The sequence below is a fragment of the Colias philodice genome, chromosome 24 (assembly GCF_061535455.1).
Source record: "Colias philodice isolate Cphi_HAF_F1 chromosome 24, ilColPhil1 Martin Lab GWU primary, whole genome shotgun sequence".
In the NCBI taxonomy this organism is placed as follows: Eukaryota; Metazoa; Arthropoda; class Insecta; order Lepidoptera; family Pieridae; genus Colias; species Colias philodice.
In genome coordinates, this window is record NC_143109.1 from 6,815,583 (window position 1) to 6,828,309 (window position 12,727).

At 34.4% G+C, this 12,727-nt stretch overlaps 1 protein-coding gene across 1 annotated transcript; it reads right to left on the bottom strand.

Moving 5' to 3' along the window:
* Positions 1-1,798: 1,798 nt before the first annotated feature.
* LOC149477781 (facilitated trehalose transporter Tret1-like) lies at positions 1,799-8,381 on the bottom strand. The gene is made up of 4 exons (XM_089710099.1): positions 7,903-8,381; positions 6,001-6,136; positions 2,641-3,993; positions 1,799-2,172 (listed from the first exon to the last, which is right to left on the bottom strand). The coding sequence occupies exons 1-3, from the start codon at positions 7,936-7,938 to the stop codon at positions 2,666-2,668; spliced, it is 1,500 nt and encodes a 499-aa protein (XP_089566225.1). The 5' UTR covers positions 7,939-8,381; the 3' UTR covers positions 1,799-2,172; positions 2,641-2,665.
* Between the last annotated feature and the right edge of the window lie 4,346 nt (positions 8,382-12,727).

Here is a 12,727-nt window from a genome sequence, read left to right on the forward strand (position 1 = left end):
GGGGCGGACCGCTAGTATCCCATAAAATATATTTTTGTTCAGTTTATCTTTTCATGGTATTCTATGGTCTTCATTGAAGCTTTAGATTACATATTGGACTCCGAACCTTAAATAATTTTCAAAAAAGATTACGAATTCCGCCATAGTCAAAATTTTGAGTGTCTGTTTTGAATATTGAAATAATCGATTTTTACTAAATTGGATATACACTGTAGATGTACATATACCGAAATAGTAATTTTATCAATTTTGTCTGTTCCGGCTAATGTCGGGAACGGCTGGACCGATTCTGACGGGACTTTCACTGACAGGTGATATTATAAGGAGTCACTTACACGGAGGAGGCTATTGTTTATACCGATATTCCCACAGAAACGGGATTAATAGGAAAAAACAACTAGCTCGCGGATGACGTTGCGCAGCTGGTAATAACTAAAACTATAAATATTAAAGTATAATACATAATGTAAACGTGTTATAAAATGATGTGACACTTTTGCTCTCATATCTCAATTATAAAGAATGCAACTAAATATCTGTCAGCAAATATTACAGGCACAGGTAGCAACCTTATCTCAAAGGAGTCGTAGGTATAAATTTTATCCCTTACCACAGAATACATAATAGTAGCTAAACGCTACAGAACGGACACTCTCCGCCTCCCGCCAAAATTAAAATTACCTCACCCCCGCGCGATCAGACATAAAATGGGCCATATTTTTCTGCAAGGACGATACGCAACGAAGATTGACAACATTAATCAAATTGACTTAAAGTAATTTTATTATTTTGGATTTGTGATTATCGTTTTTCGTAGAAAATGGTTAGATATTGTGCTGTTTACGGATGTATTTCATTAGAAAAACGCGAATTTCTTTTTACGCTAGTCACAAATGTGCCAACCATAAAGCGTTAACACACACATTTGCAGTCTCTACAGTGTGACTGTCAAAACGATCATTTTGTATGGAGTGTCCGGGGTGTGCCCTTACTATTATGTAGTTACTTATCATTTTTTTGCACAAATATTAACTACTAGTGGTCCGCCCCGGCTTCGCCCGTGGTACATATTTCGCAATAAAAGGTAGCCTATGTCCTTTCTCGGGTATCAAAACATCTCCACACCAAATTTCATGCAAATTGGTTCAGTAGTTTAGGCGTGATTGAGTAACAGACAGACAGACAGAGTTACTTTCGCATTTATAATATTAGTATGGACTAGCATGGACCAATATACTTACTCAATACTAGTTATGACCAAACTACGGGAAAAACTTTCATCCCCTTATCAACAATTTAGTGGTTGATTTTTGAAGAAAAAGTAGTCTGTGTTTTCATTTAAAATTTCATTGAAATTTATGCTGTTTTGCCGTTTTTACGGCTAAGCCATGACATTACAGAAAGAAAGACTCACACATAAAAAGTATCCTAGTGTAGTATTGATAGTAGATAATAATTAATATAAAGATACTTATATTATAAAGCTGAAGAGTTTGTTAGCTTGAACGCGCTATCTCAGGAACTACTGGTCTCATTTGCAAAACTCAGCGTTAGCCCATTTATTGAAAAAGGCTATATTATCATCACGCTAAGACCAATAGGATCGGAGCAATGCGGGTAAAACCGCGGAGCACAGTATAAGTTTAATAAGAAAAAAAAGATCGGATAACCTAAAGCGGAGCATTTTAAATAAAATGTCTTGGTAATGAAACCACTATCAATTAATTTATTATCTTTATTTATGAGTATTTAACAATAATAACATATAAAATAAAAAAATTTACAACTTACAATTTACAACTTCTTAGTAACTAACTTATAGTATAGTAATGATATAAATGGACGAACACAGCCGTTTTTATTTAAAAAAAAATGGAACATACCTAAATTCGAATGTAACTTTCTATGTTTGATTTAACTAGTTAAATAAGTCATATTTTTATGTTCTATTAATTCTATTATAACCAAAATGTAAGTCTATGATCACAACCACAGTGAGCATCTTCTTTAGACAACTAACCCAATTCGGTAACTACGTTATATTTGCTTGAAATTGTCGCAATAACAAAATAACACGTTTCCACATAACTACATAGATGAAATAAACAATAATTTATGAACACAACATTCTTTCACTTCACTTTAAACTTACTCGTCAATAAATAAATTATTCTATACCTATCACTTATTGCACGCCTCATAAGCGAAGCGTTGAGGTGGGTACTACTGTCACTTCGCGCAAAACATCTGATTTTTCAAACTTAAAATGTCTTTATGTATCATATATTGCACTTGTAAGATAATACATACACACACATATTAAGAAAAAACACTATTTTTAACGTTCATGATATTTTTGATGTCATTTTTGTTATTTAAACTAGTTAAAAAACAGTTTAAAAAAGTTCTGTCTTGGACGTCCGTGTGTCTGTATGTGCGGATCCTTTTTCTTGTTAACACGATAGCGACCGAAATACTTTACTAATCGAGTCTTTTTTTTTCTCTTACGCTTGAGTATGCTCAGGAATAGAACCCTTTCATTTTTCAGGGTCTGATTCGATGTGGTTTAATTGTTATTAAATAAACAAAAATAATACCTAATTAATAAATAATTATTAAAAAAAATTATGAGGCGTGCACTTTTGGATTTTCCAAACTATTTAACTTATATTACAGGGCTACTGCATCGCCTGTCTTGATTATGTTTCACAGACGTCAAAGACTGAGTTGATTTCACTTCTTCAGGAGAAAGTGGTCTTCCCCTAAATTCGTCTTCAATTTCTTGCAATGTCCTATCCTTCGTTTCAGGCAAGAAGAAATATGCTATGACAACGCAATACGCCACAACAGCTGCATAAATAACATAGGCTCCATGCACTCCGATCGTCTTAAATAAATATGGCACAGTCTTCAAAATTATGAAAAAGTTTCCGGAAAGGAAGAAAACGCTGATGCTACCCGCTAGACTTCTGTAATCCAAGGGGAATACTTCACCAGCAATAATAAATGGCAAAGGAACAGTTCCCGTGGCTATTGATACCATGTGGATGTGAATTAAGAAGATTCCAATAAAAGGATGGTCATAAGGAAGCATTTGATGCGCTTTAAGATAGCTGTACGCGGCTATTGCCAAGTATGCAAACAAATTTATTCCAACGGTTGCCATCAACATGGTTCTACGCTTCACTTTCTTAATTATGTATACAGCTATCCCGTTCGATATAATTCTTTGAGTTCCTAACGTGATTACCATCAAATAGATATGAACTTCAGTGCCGATTACGTTTGTAAACAAATCGATAGTGTAAGCTGCTAATATATTTGCTCCAGACCATTGACTCAATGTGTAAATATGGATCATTATAAAGATGGGTTTGTAGAATTCCCTTTTGCGTATAGTAGCGTTGAAGAATGCGAAGTTTGCCTTCATGCGTTTAGAGAAAGTGTCCTCTACTATAACCTCGGCTTTCGCTTCTCTTACGATCATACTAGTTTCAAGCATTCTCTTCAATTCTTCGTCTTCGGTATCGCCTCGGAGCCACCTGAATACTTTCTCGCTTTCCGCATAGCGGCCTTGGTCTGACAACCACGTCGGCGTCTCTGGCGAATACAAGACTATCAGTAGATCTATGAACATTAGAAAAGCGCAGACCAATGCGGCTATTTGCCAATGGAAAAATGCTCCCAAGGTGTGGACGAAAACAACTCCTGTAGCAATTGATAGAGATATCGTGGTCAAGAAGGCTCCTCTGTTTTTTGGGCTAGTATATTCTCCTATCAACACTGGACCCAACGAAGCAGTCATGCCCATAGCACATCCTTTCAGAAATCTTCCGATGAGCAAGACTTTTATGTTGGTCGCCAATATGATGCAAAACCAGCCGAGAAGCATGGTGATTATGCTCAAAACGTTTGCAGTCTTCCGGCCATATTTTGCCATTACTGTCGGGATTATGAAGTTACCCACTATCAATGCGAAGCCTATGATTGCAGCTGAAAAGATACACAAAGTTACAATTAGTGAATATCATATAGTTTAGGTATACATAAAAAGACGTGTGGCACTCGGGGACTGCCGCGGTAAAGCTATTGCATAGCATGCCTTCAAGCCACACCTCCGAGCCCGTCGGAGTGGGGAGCGTGAGGTTTTTTCGTTACGGAATTTCTCGATTCGGTCCCCGCGCTCAAGGCCCGCGATAGAAGCTATGCAATAGCTTAGTGACATATCACACTAGCGGATTGCGAGCGGTTTCAAAGCGGAGCGGGTGCGCAACGAATACGTTGCGGTTGCGCAGCGAATTCGTTGCGGACGCGTGGCAGATGCGCAACGTTTACGTCGCAGTCATGTACACTCATTAACAAAATGGAATCCGTGCTGGTTGTTACTTATAACTTGTGATAGTATAATGATTATGAGATCATTATTTTTTACGAGTTTCATAACATGTTAATGTTTAGGGTATTTTTTTATCCATTAAATCTTGGTCGAAATGCAATCAGATAACTTAATTGCTCATAAAGAAAGTTCATTAGTGAAATAAATGTTAAAGCTCCTTAACTAAAACAGGGCTATCTTATTATTAGATAAATAGCAGTGAATAGAAAATTTTATCAAGCAACCAGCAACTCACTATCACTTTGCTCATAATTAGGTTCACAAAATCTCTTTATAACATACGTTGCTATGGGAGAGATTATACTGGTCAGTCGTTACATACTTTTGGAATGTATGGTACATTCTAAAAGTCCTAGTAATTCAATTTTATAGCACCTTTTTTTAACAACTCCAGTTGTTATTACATCTTTAGTTAACTGTTAAGTAAGTGCATTTCCACAGTACGGTTAAAAAATTGAGTGCTACAGAAACGATGGAAATATTGAATGGAAGTTAGGCAAGGCGGAAGGGCTGGCTTTTGTGCGAGAGTATACAAAATGACGCGTCCGCAACGAATTCGCTGCGCAACCGCGGCGTGTTCGTTGCGCGCCCGCAACGTATTCGTTGCGCACCCGCTCCGCTTTGAAACCGCTCGCAATCCGCTAGTGTGATATGGCACTAATATTGTTTATTTTACTTTAAGTTGATTGAATGTATCAAACTCTAAAAATAATCTAACTAATCGATATCGATTTTTATTTTTTACAATGACGCATGGAGTTATAGGCCCGTGTAAAATTATCAAAAATTATGTAATTAATAGTAATATTATCAAAATTATCAACGTTTCTGCATCCGAAGATAAATTAGCTATAATCATCATGGTAACTCAATGGCTATATCTGATGAGTAGCCAGTAGATAAGATTATAATATAATTTCGTGGAAGATTAAAAAGAAAAAATCGCGGGATTCGAACCTGCGTGTTTCGTCTAGTTTCGCACGTTTAATCCCGTCTACTGATGGAGTTTTTCTATTCAGTGAAAATATCAATAAAACACTTTTTAACATAATTTTTCTCAATATATTATCTAAGATAGTGCATGCACACTTCTGGGTTTTGACGTCAAGTTTTATCTCCAATTGTTTTGAGGAAACTGACTCACAATTGTACCTAAGTACTATCGCGAATTATAATCTAATCACTCATCAGTAAGGCCTTGGCTTCTATCAGTTACTGAGTTATAGAAGTATAGGGGATATAAAGATTATTTCTTTTGCGATAAGTAAACATGGGGGAAATCGATCTTTGATATTTCAAAGGTCAATCTAATAAGAATCATCAATCAATATTATTAATTTAACTTTAATTCTGAGCCCGATTCTTATGTCATAATTCGTTGCGTGTAAATCAATCATCATATAGAACAGTTCATTATGAAGAAACACCACTAATTGACCAATAACTACCTACAGCTACACACACACAAAATATATTGTCACGGTTCCTATAAAAGTGTTTGAAGTTTGAATTAAATCTGTCCGTTTAGTAGATCAACATACAGGTAAAGCTAATACAAGCGTTATAAAATTATAGAATCATCAAGATTAACCAAATATACTTACAAATCCAAGATCCTGCGGTATCATCAACTGGTATGATGGAGTCTGGCTGTCGGAGCTGCGGCAGCACGATGGCTGCAAACCCCATCGTCAGGCCATGGGATGATAGGTTCAACGACACCCCCAGGGTTACGAAGCACTGGAAAATAGCATAAAATGTAAAGTATGTTGGAAAACAAGTGTTGTTTTGAAGTATGCGCTATGTTATCGATTTGTTATGTAAACGATAACATGTGACAAATACTTATCTACAATATCAAGATATGGAAGTGTATATTTTATTTATTTAATCGCTACTTCTAAAACTTACGTCAATCCAATCTAATAACATTGTTTTTTTTTTTCAAAAAAAAAAAGGTTAAGTGCGAGTCGGACAAAAGCTACAAACCTTACTGTTTTATTATATTACTAGCTTACCGCCCGCGACTTCGCCCGCTTTGTCTAAAATCAATGAATCACTCTATCTATTAAAAAAAACCGCATCAAAATCCGTTGCGAGTTTTAAAGATTTAGGGATTTAAGGGACATAGGGACAGAGAAAGCGACTTAATGTTTTATACTATGTAGTGATTATGATACTGCTTTCCGAATCGGTGGTAAATGTTAAAAATATGTTATGGCGATTCAAAAGTGCTTCTAAAAGATGTCTAATTGAATAAATAAATGTTTGAGTTTATGTTGTAACTTGTAAGTTGTAACTTGTAACTTAAAATTAATACTTTTCGCATTTTTTCCTTTATCTGTGCTATGAGACGTTGCTTTTGTACCAAATTTCGAGATTCACGGGAAATACCCTATAGGTTTTGATGCTCTTGCGAAAGTCGAAAATTTGCAAGCTGGTTGTTTTTTTGAACGAGCTAATCCCAGGAAATATTGGATCGATTTCAGGAAGTATCCCTGGATGCTCTATATAGCCTATAAGACTATACTGTAATATTCGTTACCTACCATGCGGATCGCTAATAGATAAACCCCTCTATTAGTTTTGTCAAAAATAAATATATTGTCAAAATAAAATCATTAAAGACTAATAAATTATTTTAAATAATAATAAGTACTCAGCGTATGCAAAACTATAACCTCTTTAGTCTTTGGGGCTCAGTATACCGTTGCTGGGACATCCTGTATATCCGAATGTAAAAGGTAATATTTGGAAGATGCAAAATAAATCATTAAAGCGATATTTAATTAAAATATCAAGTTTAATTATTAAAAATTATATTAGTATGTTAAACAGACTATAACCACAAATATAATACCTAATTTGCTGGATAATTAATTTGCATGAACGAATTGTACAGTAGAGTCTGACCAGTCAAAGCTGAACCCAGCAAAGGGCGGCAAATTTAAAAAATATGGACTTGGTAACATCGGCTTTAGTAGGAAAAAAACATTTTGATACTTTTGATATTCTTAAAGGTGATCATAGTATATAGGTACATTAGGTACACAACACAGCAGGATTTAAACGTTAACAAAACTGACAACTAACTACGCAGAAACGCCATGATGACATTCCATGTGGCCGCTACAAAAACACTGGGTTCAGCTTTGGCTGGCCAGACTCTACCTACGCTTCACTTTATTTCACTTATGCTCAACATACAAAGATCTTACCACACATATTTAGCTGAGTACAAGGGGTAATTCATTATATAGGTAATATTATTTATGTTATATGCAATATCCATGCAATATTTACTAATAAAATATATATTTACATGATTACATGTAAGTAGGTACATATACAGTAGCAAACGTTTAAAGGTTTATAAAAATACTGTTTTATATTTCGTCAGTCATGCATACCAAATTTGCAATTAAAATTTATACATAGCGAATACAAACTATATACCTATAACTATTCATAAAGTATTATGTATATAGGTTAAATAATACACTTACTTGTTTTTTGAACGGCGTTATCCATGATTTTCCCATTTTGTAGCTCCGTCACACCCGACACGACGTTAGTTTACTTCAAAATCATTTTGCGTTTACGTTCAATGCAAAGTCGACACTTGAGGATTTTTATCATCAATCGATAATATCAATTGATATAGACATACGTTTACATGTACACTTCAGAACGTTTACATTGCTGATGGCGCTATGCCAGTATTAAAATAGTATATTTCGTTATTATATGTACTTATGTTCTAGGTACTGTAGAGTAAGGCCCGTATTAATAACCGGTCTCAGAATTGAGTATGCTCTTACGTAAAAATTTAAGCTGCTTAGCTATACTATAATCTAAACTTGAGTTGTCACTTGGGGTTTTTTTTTTACTTTAGATAGGGAAGCGCTTGACCACAATCTCGCCTGATGGAAATCTAAGATGCGGACTAAGATGGTACGCGCTTCCCTAGTAGGTACCGGTTCACTCTTCGCTTGAAGCTCGGAGCAATTAACAACTTGAAGACCCTTGAAGAAGGGTTGCGTTTTCAGCTGAGTTTAGCGTTGATTAAAACAACACTCGGCTCTTATGAACACGCTGTGGCCTGTGGGCTGTGACGCTAAGTAGCATGATTGGCTCCCAAAAATCGATGTTTATGATCCCGCCAATGCGAGCGATCGCATTTGAGACGCTCTTGATATCTATACTAATATTATAAAGCTGAAGAGTTTGTTTGTTTCAAAGCGCTAATCTCAGGAACTATTAGTCCGATTTGAAAAATTCTTTCGGTGTTAGATAGCCCATTTATCGAGGAAGGCTATAGGCTATATATCATCACGCTAAGGCCAACAGGAGCGGAAATGCGGGTGAAACCGTGGGGCACGGCTAGTGTATTTATAAACAGCAACGATCTAAAGGTGCTCAACTGATTTCACAGGAACGCGAGTATGAGATCGGTTCCTAATCAGGTTCTTTATAAATTTTACGATGTGACTTAAGTATAATGTCTAACAACCTTTCACTTTTGCCTACTACAGAGCTATTAATTAATTTCAATGCATTTAGATTAACTTTAGTAAACGTAGACTAAATTTAAACTCATAATGCAATATTTTTTTAACTAGCTAGGTACTTAAGTACTACACTAGCTTTATTTTATAGTTTTTTTTATCGTTGATTAATTTTATTGATGATACTAGTAATGTCCATTAATTCTACTACCTATCTATTTACCAGAAAAATATATAGATATGTATAATAACTAAATAAGTATGTCGTGACTAGTTAGTTACCTATTTAAAAATTATTTCAAAATTGTATTTTTCAAAACTGTAAGTATAATTGTATATACCTACCTAGGTACTTTAAGGTAATTTTGGTAAAAGTTTGGATGAAACTATTATTAGGTACTTAGGTACTCAAAATGAGTTTCTATCCAAAAATATATTTTATTATCTTATCGATAGGTACCTAATCGCTATCACCAATTTTACACAGACATTTTCAAAAGAATTGTTAGTACCGCATCTATTTTTAAACACCTTCAATTGATTGGCAAATATGATGCAATTTTATGTTATAATCACAACACAAGTATAAACATACCCACTAGTTACGTATACCTATGTACAAAGAAAATTTAAATCCTAACAAAACGTACACTAACACACAATTACACTTTATTTATAGGTATTTTTATTACATTTTGCAAATGCAGATAAAATGCAGTTCTTAAAAATACGGGCCTTCAATGCGTAAAAAACTGCTAAAATTTTAAAACAAAACACACGCTAGCGGCTAAGTATAAATTTTAACTAAATATTATAACTATCATCTCACTCATCACTGTACAGAAACTACCTAGGTAGCTCTAAATTCTTTTTAAATAATTATTAACAAACCGCTGCTTTATTTATTTAAGACGCTTATCTGACAAAAACTATGTTAAATTAATTAGCAACTCAGATAATGTCATATTTGCTAACTGACAAACATATTTTTTTTATTTATCATTAGAAACAGCTGGAAAGACTGGAAGAAATTGCTTATAGGTAGAATAGAATAGAATAGAAAACACTTTATTGTACAATGCACACAAAAACAAAATTTACAAAAAACGATATTTAACTTAAAATAAATGTACAATTTGGCGGCCTTAATAATTTTTAAATCTGTAATATCTTCGAAAATATTCACTTAAATCATACGGTGTAAAGGGCCATATAGATCTATATTAAATGAACAATGTATTCAAGGTATTTAATTGGTTAAGGATTAATGCTGTATTGGTTAAAATCGCTTCGAAAATTAGCCATTATTTGTCGTAAAAAGTAAATGACAAAAAAAAGTTATTGTGGGTTATCCATAAGAGATAGACATATGCCATCGCGGACTTTTCTGTAGACCTTTTCAATGTGTACAATACTTAGTACATTATTTTGATAAAACTCGTAGGGTTCAGCCTGCGTTTGCAATGTAAGCGGATAAAATGTAATTATTTTCGACATCACATTAGAAACCTCAAAAATAACAGTACTTCTCCACTATTTAATGGATGTTATTATACATATAAACCTTCCTCTTGAATCACTCTATCTATTAAAAAAAACCGTATCAAAATCCGTTGCGTAGTTTCAAAGATTTAAGCGTACAAAGGGACATAGGGACATAGGGACATAGGGAAATAGGGACAGAGAATGCGACTTTGTTTTATACTATGTCTTCTTATATATAAAAACTAGCTTTCCGCCTGCGGCTTCGCCCGCGTTTTCAAAAAAAAACCCGCATAGTTCCCGTTCCCGTGGGATTTCCGGGATAAAACCTAGCCTATGTCACTCAGAAATGATGTAGCTTTCCAACAGTGAAAGAATTTTTCAAATCTGCCAAGTAGTTTCGGAGCCTATTCAATTCATACAAACAAACAAACAAAAAATCAAACCTTTCCTCTTTATAATATTTGTATAGATGAATCGCAAAATGTGTTGGTAAGCGCATAACTCGAGAACGGCTGAACCGATTTCGATAATTCTTTTTTTATAATATTCCTTGAAGTACGAGGATGGTTCTTATGTAGAGAAAACGTAAACATATACCACGGGCGAAGCCGGGGCGGACCGCTAGTAAAGATATAAAAATGAATCGCAAAATGTGTTGGTAAGCGAATAACTCGAGAACGGCTGAACCGATTTCGATAATTCTTTTTTTATTATATTACTTGAAGTACGAGGATGGTTCTTATGTAGAGAAAACGTAAATATGTACCACGGGCGAAGCCGGGGCGGACCGCTAGTATATTATATAGATTCTTAGGTAAAGTAATGGCTCTTACCCAAAGAAGATGTGTGTTATGTTATATGTACAATGAATATAACTTTAAAAGTCTTATCTCAGGTAATTGAAGATTCAGATAATCCTACAACATATTTGTTAACACATAGCAAATAATGATGTTTAGCCTTTTAGGTATCTCACATATTTTGCTCTCTACGTTTGTTTCATAAACTTGTTTCATGTATTTCGCCTTCCTATATATATATATACTAGCGGTCCGCCCCGGCTTCGCCCGTGGTACATATGAAAAATAGATGTTGGCCGATTCTCAGACTTACCCGATATGTACAGAAAATTTCATGAGAATCGGTCCACCCGTTTCGGAGGAGTATGCAGACTAACATTGTGACACGAGAATTTTATATATAAGATATTGTACTCTGTTGGAAGTTTTATATGGAATATACAAACATACATGTTTGCCTTTAAAATTTTTCAGGCGTTTTTACTTTGTACCGTTACTCTACGATGTAATTTTTATCACATCACACACATCCAGGTAGTTTTATGTCAAAGATTTTCATATATTTCGTAAACTCTATTTTTTAACGAACGAACGAAGTAAATTGACTGACCGATTGGCTTGGTTGGTAGTGACCCTGCCTTCCAAGCCAGAGGTCGTGGGTTCGATTCCCACCCGGGGGAAATATATTTGTGTGATGAACATAGATGTTTGTTCTGTGTCTGGACTCTGGGTGTTGAATATCTATATAAGTATTTATTTAAAATTATTATATATTATGTAGATATATGTTTATCAGCCATCTGGTTACCATAACACAAGCGAAAGCTTAGTATGGGATCAGATCGTGCCGTGTGTGAAAAATTGTCCTGAAATATTTATATTTATTTATTTAGATTGAAAGATAAAAATGTAAAATAACAAAGGACTTCTCATGCGAATTAGCAGTCCATCTGCCACTCTACGCATGTACCAAAAATCAAAATATATAGCTCAAGCTGTTATTATGTTATACTAATTTTCTATCTGAATAACAGTTATAGCCCTAAGCATTATAATCGGGGTTTTCCCAAAGATAAAAGTAAATATTTTACGATACATTAGATGCAATAATGCACCTGCGCTCTCGGGAATTTATAGATATAGATCGATACATAAATCTTTAAAAAATCTTGATTATAGAGAAAGGTTATTTTAGAATATCAAACTATGCCTTATAGAAGCGGGTAACCATTACAACATAAACGAAAAAAAAATATTTTGTCCATATGAATACAATTTTTTTGGAACGAAGTTCCTTTTTCTTTTAATTAATTAATTCTTCTTAAAGACGAGCCAGATTTTAGTTCAGTTTATAATAAGAAGGGAACGTCTATTCCTAACAGATTTACATCGTTGAAAAACTTGCGCAAAAGATTAGATACCAGACCCACTGTATAAACCAATATAAGTACTCAGCCTTAATAAATATACAATAAAACTTATCAATCTTAATCTCTAGTGTAAAGTTTTGTGTGTTCGTTATTATATTATGAGACAAT

What these genes read in the sequence shown, in the direction of transcription:
- LOC149477781 (XM_089710099.1), bottom strand. Translation starts at nt 7,938, where the DNA reads ATGGGAAAATCATGGATAACGCCGTTCAAAAAACAA. An exon ending in TAACGCCGTTCAAAAAACAA is followed by an intron (nt 6,137 to 7,902) that starts GTAAGTGTATTA and finishes GCTATTTTCCAG; the next exon opens with TGCTTCGTAACCCTGGGGGT. An exon ending in TACCGCAGGATCTTGGATTT is followed by an intron (nt 3,994 to 6,000) that starts GTAAGTATATTT and finishes GTATCTTTTCAG; the next exon opens with CTGCAATCATAGGCTTCGCA.